An 11,990-nucleotide genomic window follows, 5' to 3' on the forward strand; every position below is an offset into this window, starting at 1 on the left:
ATAGTATGTCATAATCACAAAGTTATTGTGAAGGGTCACATTTCATACCCAAAGCACTTCTCAAATATTTATCTGAAATTAGAAGCATCAGGAGAGAAATGGGGGAAGTGACTACAACCTGGAGTCCATTAAAATGCCACAAAGAAAGAGGAACTCATTTGGGAATGGCTGATAACACCCTTATATATTTGATTTCTGCCATTGTCAGGCTGGAGGATGCCTGCAAATCTACCAGGTGAGCCCCAGCCAAACATCATCCAAAAATTTGTCTTAAATTGCATTTCTTTGGTAATTACAGTGAACACGCTGCAGAATGACCTTCCCTAATCCCACTTTTCAGGCAGCTGGTGCTTTGCATCCAATATATAGCCCTGATACTGTCTTCATCTGCATTGTCACAGGCATACAGGGAGTAATGCATATTTGCTTCTTCATAAAGCTGCAAAACCTCACCTGCCTGAATTTTTTATGTCTTCTTTCAAAATGAACAGGAAATTAGCTGTGAACATCTAGAAATATGTAACAAACTCCAAAACATGATGCAGAACGAGCTGCTTATCACAGTAACAATAATTCTGGAGTGTTTCCTGCTGCCTGTACCAACATTGCTGACCACAGAGTGTCCTGGGGATGTTCAAGAGATGGTTCCTGCCAGAGCATCACCCAGCATGTCACATGTGTACCCAGGCTTTAGGAGGGCTCTGCTGCTCTCCTGGAGTTCTTTACAACCCCTGGCCTCAGGGTCAGAGGAGGCAGCAGTAGCATGACTGTACAAAAGCAGGATTCTGTTGGTGAATAGTGCTATATGGGGTAATTTACACACAACACAAGACCAAGCAATGAGCCAGGGAGCTTGGTCTGAGCCAGGGCTGCAGAGTGCCTCAGATCAGGAACGAGAGGTGGCTATGAAGGGGAACCATGCCTGTGGTAGGAGTCCTTACACAGGACCCAGGTGTAACCCTCTTGGTTCCTGGGTTTCCTTGGGAAATACCTGAAGGGCAAGTTCTGCCTTAATCCTGGAAGGGTATGAGGGAATTCAGAACTGTCTCATAAGTTTTTCTACAGCATAGTCCAATATACTGAACATATAGGGACATATCTTGGCACGTAGGCAAACACATTATGCAGGACATTTCATTTTCAAGGGTATTAAAATAAAACAGTGTCTCCCATAACATTATTCTCAATCATTAAAAGTCTCCTGCTTGCCTCCTATGTGCCTCACTCCCACAATAAAAATGCCAAATCTCCAGTGCTTGGAGCAGGACTCCAATTCTTTCAGCTTTCTCTGAGCTTCTTTTTGAACTGAGGCAAATTTATTCAATGTAGGGAGGGTCTTACCAAAAGATTAAAACTCAGAGAACCTCTCGTGCTGAAGTATTATAAAATTATCTAAAATCTGTGTCACTTTTATGTTCACTCAAGTTCGGTATGTCAAGGAGTTGAATGGTACCAGATTTAAATGTTTAGAAATCAGAAAGGCAGCTATACCAGACCTACAGCCTTACATTCTTCCTCATAGCCCCTTCCTCAGCCATGACAAGTAATACAATATTTTACTGAACTTTGGAAGGATAGCAGGAGTGCTCTGGACAAACTCTCTCCTGAGTGACCTGAACCAGAGGTCAGAAAGCTGAAGAGGGCTCAGTACAGCCAAGCCAGGCAAAATTTAAATTTCTTTGCTTCACTTCTTAGGACAAAGATCTGCAACTTTAACATGCATTCCTCTCTGCCATAAGATGCCTCCCTGGTGCATCATAATCAGTCATCCCTTAATGTGCCAGCTGGTTACCAAGCAAGGCATTACAGAGTGCAGGAACTCAGCCCTCTGTGGAGAGAGAGAGCAGGGACACCAGGAGGAATGCAAGCCTGGCAACGGGAGGCACAGCAGCCTTACTGTGAACGATGGAGTTCAGCAGTCTTATCCCTTCTGGTTTCTTGCTGTACCTAGTGGACTATGAAGTCCTGAAGTTGTTTATGCCATCTTTTCCAGGGATCCTGGAGCACTCTGAGGACTTACTGCTTCAGACTTTGCATTAACTGACCAGTTTCCAGATGAAGCTCTGCTCAGGCTGACTGATGAGTTCTGAAACTTTCCGTAACTAGTCTCAGTGATCCATTGCATGGACCTGGCACGGAAAGTGAGGAAGGGAGGTTTAGGCCAGTGTAAAGAAAGATACAATGATGCAGAAATGTGCTGGGACCAAAAACTTGTCAAGGGATGAATGTAGCGCACACCACTTGAGGAGGTGCACAGTCAATTGAGCAGCTTTTCTTGGCTTTAAAAATACTGTTGTCAGTATTAGCACTTAAATAAAACATTTGGGGGTAAAAATCTGAGTGAGAACAGAGCAAGAACTGAGAGTACATAAGAGTAACTGAAAGATAAAAAAACCAACATGGCAAGCAAACCAAAACCACATGCTACGTGTGTAGGAAACACAAAGCTGAGCCTACATTCAGAAAGTCCAAGCAACAGTATGGTAAAAAAATGTAGTGGCAGCAGTTGGACAGCCCTAATTCCAGCTTGACAAAAACAAAACAAACCAAAAAACAAAACCTTCCATGTGCTATTTTAAGATTACACTATTTTCATCTTTTCTGATCCCAGATAGATTATATTTCCCAGTAAAGACAATCTTCCTGCTCCATTCAGGAGGGCTGGTGAGGAGCGTGAGTTGTCCTATTTCGTATCTAAACGAATTATTCAAAGCGTAGCATTTTCTCTGTTTTTCCTCGGTTTTAAACTCCGAGGTCTGCGATAAGGCCATTTCCAGGGAAATTCCCCTTTCTCAGATGACAGGCACTCTGGTGACAACACGGCTTTTTCTCCAGGATTTTTCTCGCAATTCCTGGAAACGTCCGGGCCCCGGGGGAGAGCAGCCGGCGGTAAACCTCGCGGGCTGCGGAGAGCAACAGGGCGCAGCCTCTCCGGCGGGGAGACCCCGACCCCCGGGAAAGCCGCGCCGGCGGTCGGGGGCTGCGGGGGGCCGGAACCGCCGCCTCCGGCCTGCAGGGACTCCGGCACAACCCGGGGCCTCCACAACCCCTCCCGGTCCCGGCAGCAGCATCCTCCGGCCAGGGGCGACCCGCTGCCGGTCCCGGTCACCCGCGGAAGCCAAGCAGACCGGACGCCGACGTCCGGGAGCAAACGACCGCCTCCCGCCGCGCTCCGGGAGCCGCGGCCAGGCCGGAGCCGGCACCGCGGGCAGCCCCCGGGACGGCGTGCGGGATCCCGCACGAGAGCGCTCGGGGGCCGCGGGGCTGAGCTCCGCCGGTGAAGCGGCGGTGGCACGTCCCGGGGCGGGGCGGGCAGTGCCGCCGACGCGGAGCCGGGGAGGAGCTGCCGTCGGGGCTGTGGGGGGAGAGGGGCGGATCGGGGGGCGCGGCGCGGGCCTGGGGCGCCGCCACGGGGGCTGCCACGTGCGGGGTCTCGTTCTCGGGCGGCCCGACCGCCTCTCCCCCCCCGCCCCGGCCCCGGAGAGAGGCCGCCCCGGGCCCCCGCCGCCCTGCGGGCGAGGCTGTCGGGCGCCGCCGCCACCGCCGCGGTCCCGGCGCCGACAGGGGCGGCGATGGCGTCGCCGTCGAGCTCGGGGCGCGCCCCGACGGAGCGGCCCACCGTGCCGGTGCGGTGCGGCGCGGCGCAGACCCCCCGCTCCCTCCGCCTCGCTCCGAGGGGGCGGAGGGCAGGGCAGGGCGGGGGCTGGCCGGCTGCTGCCCCACGCGGCGCCCGGGCTGGCGGCGCCCCCGGCGCGCTCCCCGCGCACTCCGTGCCCCTCTGTCATGCTCGCCGCCTGGGAGCGGGCGGCGGGCTCCTGTGCCGGCAGCCGCGCCGCCGAGCCCGCGCCGCCCGCGCCGCCCGCGCTACCCTCTTCGCCCGCCGCCGACCCCCGTCCCCGCGGGTGGCGCGGCGGGGCGCGGCGGAGCGCGGGCGGCGCTGCCCGCCGCCGGGGACTGGCTGCTGCCGCGGCGGGCGGCGGGTGGCGGCGGGCGGCGATGGGCACGGCAGCGGTGCACCTCCTGCTGCTCCTGGGGCTGCTGCACGCCGGGCCCGGCGGCGAGGGACGGAAGGGCTGGCGGCGGCGAGGCCCGGCGGTCCGCGAGCGCGGCGAGGCGGCGGCGGCGGCGGCCGAGAGTTTCCCGCTGGACTTCACCGCCGTGGAGGGCAACATGGACAGCTTCATGGCGCAGGTCAAGAGCCTGGCGCAGTCGCTGTACCCCTGCTCGGCCCAGGCGCTGCCGCACGACCTGCGCCTGCACCTCCTGCACAACGCCTCGGTCACCTGCAACGACGGCAGCCCGGCCGGGTGAGTCCCCGCGCCGCGCCGGCCCCTCCGGGCGCCCCGGGGCTGCCCCGCGCGGCCGCCGCCGCTCCCCCCGGCCCCGAGGGCTGCGGCGCCACCGCGCGGCGGCGCGCGGCACCGGCGGCGACAGGTGCAGCGAGCGCCTCCCGGGCGGCGGCCCCGGCGCTTCCCCGGGCGGGAGCGGACGGCGTCGCCGCCTCGGCGTGGCCCCGGCCCGACCGGCACCGGAGCCTGGCGGCCGGGCCCGGCTCCCGCTTAGGCGCTGCCCCTTGTCTGTGCCCGCAGCTACTACCTGAAGGAGTCCAAAGGCAGTCGGCGGTGGCTGCTGTTCCTGGAAGGTGAGCGCCGGCGCCCCCGACTTCCGCACCGGCGGCCACGAGCGGGACGGCGACCCGAGGCTGCCCTCGGTGCCCCGGGCCCTTGAGGGCCGCCGTCCCTCGCCCGCGAGCCCCCGGCCCTTCGGGGCGGCTGACCCCTGTCCCCTCGCCAGGAGGGTGGTACTGCTTCAACAGGGAGAACTGCGACACCCGCTACGACACCATGCGGCGACTGATGAGCTCCCGGGAGTGGCCCGCGACCCGCGTCGGTGAGTCGCCCCCTCCACCCCGTGGGGCAGCCCCGAGGGACAGGGACTGGGACCGGGCTGAGGGAGCGCCCGCCGTCACCGCCCTGGGAGGTGACTGGTCGCTGGCCCGTGATGATCCCGTTCCGCGGGGACGGGCACAGGTATCGCCGGTCACCAGTGCTTCTCCCTTCGCTCTCTTCTCATGCTGCAGCTTCCTGGGTACCCAAACCTCCGTCACTCACACAGATCGTCTAAGTATATTGGAATATATCTGCTAGGATTTGTCTTTTGGGGAGGTACTTAAATAGGCATCACAGGTCTTCTCTGTACTACAAGAAGCCTCTAGACAGGCTTCGTCTGTAGCATGAATCAAATTCTGAACGTCAAATCTGCCTAAGGGCAAATTTAGAAATGTTCCTTCCACTTCCCTTGCCAATGTTTTTCATCATGGGTGTTTGTTTTCTGTGTGGTCAGAGGTCTTGCATGAGGCTCCTACGATTCCTCTGAAATCACAGACTGTCATCTGTATGTTTCTTGTTTCTTTGTGCCCATCTGCAGGAACTGGGATCCTGTCCTCTCAGCCAGAAGAAAATCCCCACTGGTGGAATGCAAACATGGTGTAAGGAGGGACAACGGAGGGAAATAGCTTTATACTTAAAGAGCATCTCCTGCATTTTGGGCTAGCAAGAGTGCTGCAGAGACAGCTTAAGACTAATACTTGGAAAAGGAAATTGTGTGTTTCCTCATTTGCTGCAGTTCAGCTCCCTAACACATAGGGCTGACAAAGCCGAGAAACTCAAGTTTAATCTCCTTGGAGTTGTGGGGTGATCTAATGAAGAAAAACTAGTGGTAGCTTAGAGAGCCTTCTCAAACAGCTGCGGTGGTGAATCCACCACAAGTGGTGGGCTGATAGTGTGTTACACATCTGACAATTTGAGAAGAATGTGGAGCAGCTCTCCTAGTTCAAAGAAGAGAAATGAGAAAGACCAGTTTATGCATGCATTTATACAGAAAGGATGTTAATTTGTCTTCTGCAAAACAGAGACATGGGAAGTTAATTCCTGCAAAAACCTCCAGTGAGTGCAGTCAGCATTTACACTGCACTGACTAGAGTCTTCTCATTTTTCGTGTGAAAAACTGAAGCATAGAGAGTTGCCCTGTGACAGAAGGGCAATTTCTGTGCCCTGTGCTGGCAGAATAGCTGAGAGTGAAGTCATGCTCCATAGTTCTGTCCACTGAGCTTAGTGGTTCAATTAGATTGATAAAAGACATGTTATTTATTGATTTAACTCAGTAAAACTATTAGTGTTCAGGAGAAATTCAAGACAATTACAGCTGTCACTTGGTGTGCAGTAAGGTAAGTTGTCAAACTGGACAGAAACTCTTCCCTTTTCTCCTTCCCAGGATTTAATTTTCTTCCAGTTAGGTGACCCCATCCTCACCCTGCTGTGCGTGTCAGAGGCACAGCAGGACTCACACAGCTCTCTCTTACAGATTCATCCCATATTGCTCAAGTGATGTTTGGAGCGGTGCCTCTTCCAAGTCTGAGAAAAGTGAGTGTTGCTGATGGGCCGTTGCTGCTCCAGACATCACACATTAAAGGATGTGGCCAGACTTCTGTGAAACCACGTGGACAAGAAACAGGCTTTTTCTTGCTGAAGGGCAGGAAAGAATATCAAGCTACTTCCAGATAAAACATCCTGATCTCTTTAGCTCAGGCTGTTTTGACATAGTTCAGAGCCACTGCTTGAAGAGATGTTACACTGATGCAGTATGCAAGGATTAGAGGACCAAAATTCTTTTTAGATGAATGTCCAGGTTCCAGCATGTAGAAAATTAATTGCTGTAGCTGAGGGAACATGAACTGTTGCATGTAACTTTATCATGGCTGACCTGAGTATCAGGACTGTGAATTTAGTGTCAGACTTTTATCAGGAGGATATTTGGCCTTGGGTAGGAGCCATCATGTGTCAAGCTAAAGCTGTCTGCAGTTTTCTTTGGAAAAAGCGTAGTTCATCTCAATACGTGCTGCATTGCCATCCGCTGTGATTCTGAGAGTGTCACAGTAAGGGACCTTTTCACTTCATCTCAGCTCTTTGGGGCTGTTCCTATGGAGCAGTTACACATCAGCAAGCACGGATTCTGGTGGTGCCAAGGAAGCAATGTCCTGGTACATGTAGCATCTTGTGAAGCATTGCTTCTCTGAACTGGCTTGATGAATTGGGAAAAAGGGGAAGGAGTAAGTTGGAGCTGAGATTCTGGGTGGTAGGAAGATGTGAGTTTGTTCCTCCAGCACCTTCCTTCTTGTTTTCCAAGTTTACTCATTTCTAAGCACTGTCATAGGAAGGTACTTGTATAATTGGTTCTCTTGTGGGGCAGAACATTTTGTATGGGGGGAGAGGGGAGAATCTCTTGTTAGGTGTATTTTGTATAGGTGGATAAAATGAACCTGAGTTTAGGTTTGTAATCCCTTTGGAAAGTTCTTAAGCATTTTCAGAGAGAAAGTAAAAGGTGGAGCCTGGGCAGGAAACAACTTTGTTGACACTGAGCTGTCTTCCAGATGAATATGCCTTCATGGGAGCACTGATCATACAGGAGGTTATAAAGGAGCTGCTGGAAAAAGGTCTGAGCACTGCAAAAGTATTGCTGCTAGCAGGGAGCAGGTAGGTATCCACAAGATTCTTTTTGTGAAGACAGGAGATTTCCACAGTAGAAAGCTGTTAAGGGAGGAGATCTCAGCAGTTCCTGAATATTTCTTCTAGGAGTACAGTAACACTTAACACAGCAAACCCTTTATCTCTGGTCAGTTTTCTAGTGTAAGTGGTACAAGAGTGAATGATACAATATTACTTCATCACCTTCTGGTCCACATCCACTTAAGAGAAAATCCAGAAAATAAGAAAGCTTTGTGTTCTTGTCTGCACCAAGAATTCTGGTTCCTGTTGGCCCACATCATAAGACACACGCCTCCTGTGAATTGATTCAGGACACCAAAATAAAACCCAAACTTGCCTCAAACAGGTGCTCTGGATCATTCTGTGTTGCACAAAGCTCTGGTACACTCGGTGTATTACCCAGGAGTGTAATAGAGAAGTTGCTAAGAGTGAATTTGTCTCACTTCAGATGCTTTTAGTTTTTGAGCAGCCGACCCCCTTGGAAATGATACAGAGCACATGTATCTTCCAGGAAAGAGAGTAGCAACAGGACTTTGTTTCTGAGCTACCAGATTATTTATTACTCAGCCCTGGCTGTATTTCTGAGTGTTGCAGAGCAGGAAAATAATGTGGTGTCTACGAAGCTCATGGTGAATGGTTGGGTAGCTCTGCTGTGGGTAGATGAAGGTGTTTATAGCATGTCACTGCTGAAGAAGGTGTGTCTGGTACCAAAGTCTGTCACACCTGTGTGTGCGCCTCATGACTGCAGTGTTGCTGTTGCTGTTGCAGTGCTGGAGGGACAGGAGTGCTCCTGAATGTGGATCGAGTGGCTGAGCAGCTGGAGGAAATGGGTTATCAAGGGATTCAGGTTCGAGGCTTGGCAGACTCTGGATGGTTCCTGGATAACAAACAGTATCGCAGGACTGACTGTATCGATACCATAACCTGTGCTCCAACAGAGGCCATCAGAAGAGGAATAAGGTACAGTCAGATGCTCTAAACTACACTGCTGTAAGAGGTCAGAGGTGGAAAAGATGTGTTCCTTCATTTTGATACTTAGGAGTTTTTATTGTCGACATCAATGTGTTTTAAATGATTCTATTGGAAAAGACAATGAAGTCTAAATGTGTGGAGGAATGTGTACAGTTGTAGGTGCTCTAAAATGTGTTGATGGGACAGTGCTGCTGAGAGAGCTGTTCTATCAGTTGAAATTCTAATCAGAACAGGAACTAGGATACGGAGAGGATACATTGTTGGGATTGCCCTGTGCCTCCCATTCTGTTATTGCTTTGTCTTCTAGATACTGGAATGGCATTGTTCCTGAACGCTGTAAGCTGCAGTTTAAAGAGGGAGAGGAATGGAATTGCTTTTTTGGATATAAGATTTACCCCACTCTTCGATGTAAGTACCAAAGCAGAGAGATCAAATGGATTTAGTGTTTCCTCTGTATCTGTCACTAACTTGGAGCAATCCCTTTTCCAAATTTTTTGTCTTTCTAGGCCCAGTCTTTGTTGTCCAGTGGCTCTTCGATGAGGCCCAGCTTACTGTAGACAATGTTCACCTAACTGGCCAGCCTGTTCAGGAAGGGCAGTGGCTCTACATCCAGAATTTGGGTAGAGAGCTGAGAAACACCTTGAAGGATGTGACGTAAGTGTTTCATTGAGAAAAACTCGGCACATTTGTTTCATTTTTGTGTAAAATTCCACCCTCTCCCTAGCCTGGAAGGTTTGATTCAGCAGGACTTACTTTGTCCTTCAAGACAATCCATGTTTCTTTTTTCCCTTTAGCGCGAGCTTTGCTCCTGCCTGTTTGTCCCACGAGATCATCACACGCAAGTAAGTGCTTGTGCAGATCCTGTGAGAGGTGAAGGCGGATGTGGCTTGGGAATGAGCCTGTCCTGGCAGCCTGACCCCTCTGATGTGATCTGTACGGTTTGTCCTTTCAGTCACTGGACTGACATCCAGGTGAAGGGGACATCATTACCCCGTGCCCTGCACTGTTGGGATCGGAGCCTCCATGAGAGCAACAAAAATGGGAAGGCTCCTCTGAAAGGCTGCCCAATTCACCTGATTGACAGCTGTCCATGGCCTCACTGCAACCCCTCATGCCCCACAATCAGGGACCAGTTCACAGGGCAGGAGATGAATGTGATCCAGTTCCTCATGCACATGGGTTTTGATGTTCAGAAGATGGCACAGCAGCAGGGCCTGGAGCCCAGTAAACTCCTGGGGATGCTCAGCAGTGGTAACTAGGGAGGGCTCATCAGAGGGGCAGAGATTAGATCAGGAGGAGAGAGACTGTCAGCCCTTCTCCCAAACTTTCTAATCTTCCTTAATGTTCCTGCAGGCAGATACATGCTCATACCCGTGGCATGCTCACACCTGTGCACTCACATGCTCCCACACTCTTGCACGCTTATGGTGTGTCAAGGAAAGAAAAAAAAAGGCAAGCAATAATTTCTTGATTACACTGTTTGGCTGGAACTTGTTCCCTCCCTCCAAACTCCAGGGCTGCGTTTCAGCTGGACACATCCTCTTCCTGTGTTACACAAGGCAATCAGATACAGGGAGTAGCAAAGCCATAAATAGCAGCGATGAGAACCTTCCCCAGATCTGGGACATCTTCCCTTGCCATGAGTTTTACATCATAAACTTGTTACAAGTGGTGAAAAGAAGCAAGCACTGGATTTCTTCTGTCCAACTAGAAGTGAAGGAATGATTACATTACTTCCTGGAGGTTAGCATCTCATGCTGAGTCACAGTATACAGACCCAGGACATGTGCTAGGGATGGACACTCTTGTACTCAATTTATTTGTATTATTTTATAAAATGACTTTTTAATTACTTTTTTAAACTAAGCAAGAAATATAAAGGATATTGTAACATATTTTTTTTAAATAACAAAAAAAACCTCTTGCTACTTTGGCAACGTGGACATATTTATTTTAATATGTAAAACGCTATTTATAAGGGCTGACCAGAGAACCATACCTATGTCTTTGTAAAGTTGTATATGCTGCTCATTTGGATGGGTTATCCTGATGGTCACTTGTGCCTGGGAGAGGGCTAAGGGTGGTGTTGTTTTGTATTAATTAGATTCCTGTGTTCCCCTTGCTGTGTGCCTTGTCATTGTTTCTCTGATGAAGAGGTTGTAATATAAGGTTTAAGTACAGAGACTTTCACCCAGCACCTGATGTTTGCAGACTTGGCCATGATTCCCCAGGTAGTCCAAGGCGTTGCGCTGTGAGGTGGAGGGAGATCTGGCTGTGCTGCAAAGGCCTCTCTTCCAGTGAGGGAAATGTTTGATCAGAGCATCAGAAGCATTTGGAGCAGAAAAGGCGGAGAACACAAGACAAGCACCAACATATTTCTCTTCTAATCGTTTGGGAACACACCCACCACAGCACAGAGAATCCCCTTTGATGGTAGTGGGAGGAGAGCAAGGGAGGGATCGAGAATGCAAGACTTGAGGCTGGAGAGGAGACGGTTCTTTGGGTGGGAGCACGTGGGCGGCTGGAGCAGAGCTTCACCCTGCGGCAGAGTGCGGGGGCGTGGGGAGACCTGCGCCGGGAGCAGAGCTGCACGTCCCCGCTGCACCTGGCCCTGCCACCAACCACGTGTGCCTGCACTTGTCTACGTGTGCACTGAGAACTGCCATCTGGTTTGGGGAAAATTCCCTCCTGTACTTTCAAGACAGACCTTGGCAGGTTAGAACAGTGGTGCTGCTTCTGAGATCCCTTGTTTCGGGTAAATAAACCCGAAAAATGAACCAGACTGTAGCCCTTTGGTTCCCTTTTCTTGGACTTAAGGAAAAGTTGGACAGGTTCACCATGCAGACCACCACAGTCAGCTGTCCTGCTGTGCACGGACACATTGGATTAGCACAGACTAAAGATAAAAACTAAAGAGAAAATTGTTGGTCATCCCAGTGAAACTGAAAAACAGGAAAACGTCAGTGATGAGTTTGGAGATAACTGATATCCTTTATGTTTTAATGACTTGGGTATAAAAGTAGGATTGTCCTGATTACATTTTTCATGTTTTCTGCTGTACAGAAGCCAGTGACAAAAGGGCAAGACTGGAAGAATTCTGTGCCATGTGTTTGCATCCTGTGATTTTTTTGACTAGATAAGGTTCTTTATTTCTGAGGGAAAAGTGGCCATGGTCTGTCTGGTGCACTGCTCCACCAGTGTGATTTCGGGGACCTTTGCCCTCTGCCAGCACTGACCCTGATGCTGAGGGCTCTCCAGAGGAACACCACTTCCCATGGGAAAGCAGAAGCTGAGCAGCAGGACCAGCTCTGCCTTGAGCCCCAGCGTCACTGATGGGGGGATGTGTCCCCAGGTGGGCCACGACACGGAGGGTCCCTGTGCTTTCTGCTGCCCCCAGACGGGTGGGAAGTGATGCACCAGAAAGTGCCACAAAGCAGAAAGTGACCCACTGCCATGGAGGCCTGGAAAACTGCT

At 51.3% G+C, this 11,990-nt stretch overlaps 1 protein-coding gene across 1 annotated transcript; it reads left to right on the forward strand.

Moving 5' to 3' along the window:
- Nucleotides 1-3,981: 3,981 nt before the first annotated feature.
- NOTUM (notum, palmitoleoyl-protein carboxylesterase) lies at nucleotides 3,982-10,710 on the forward strand. Its single transcript, XM_066332226.1, has 11 exons — nucleotides 3,982-4,307; nucleotides 4,590-4,642; nucleotides 4,795-4,890; nucleotides 5,428-5,488; nucleotides 6,364-6,422; nucleotides 7,430-7,532; nucleotides 8,313-8,504; nucleotides 8,824-8,924; nucleotides 9,023-9,170; nucleotides 9,311-9,358; nucleotides 9,469-10,710. The coding sequence occupies exons 1-11, from the start codon at nucleotides 3,997-3,999 to the stop codon at nucleotides 9,773-9,775; spliced, it is 1,479 nt and encodes a 492-aa protein (XP_066188323.1). The 5' UTR covers nucleotides 3,982-3,996; the 3' UTR covers nucleotides 9,776-10,710.
- Nucleotides 10,711-11,990: the final 1,280 nt, after the last annotated feature.

Source organism: Sylvia atricapilla, chromosome 18 (genome assembly GCF_009819655.1).
Source record: "Sylvia atricapilla isolate bSylAtr1 chromosome 18, bSylAtr1.pri, whole genome shotgun sequence".
Classification (NCBI taxonomy): Eukaryota; Metazoa; Chordata; class Aves; order Passeriformes; family Sylviidae; genus Sylvia; species Sylvia atricapilla.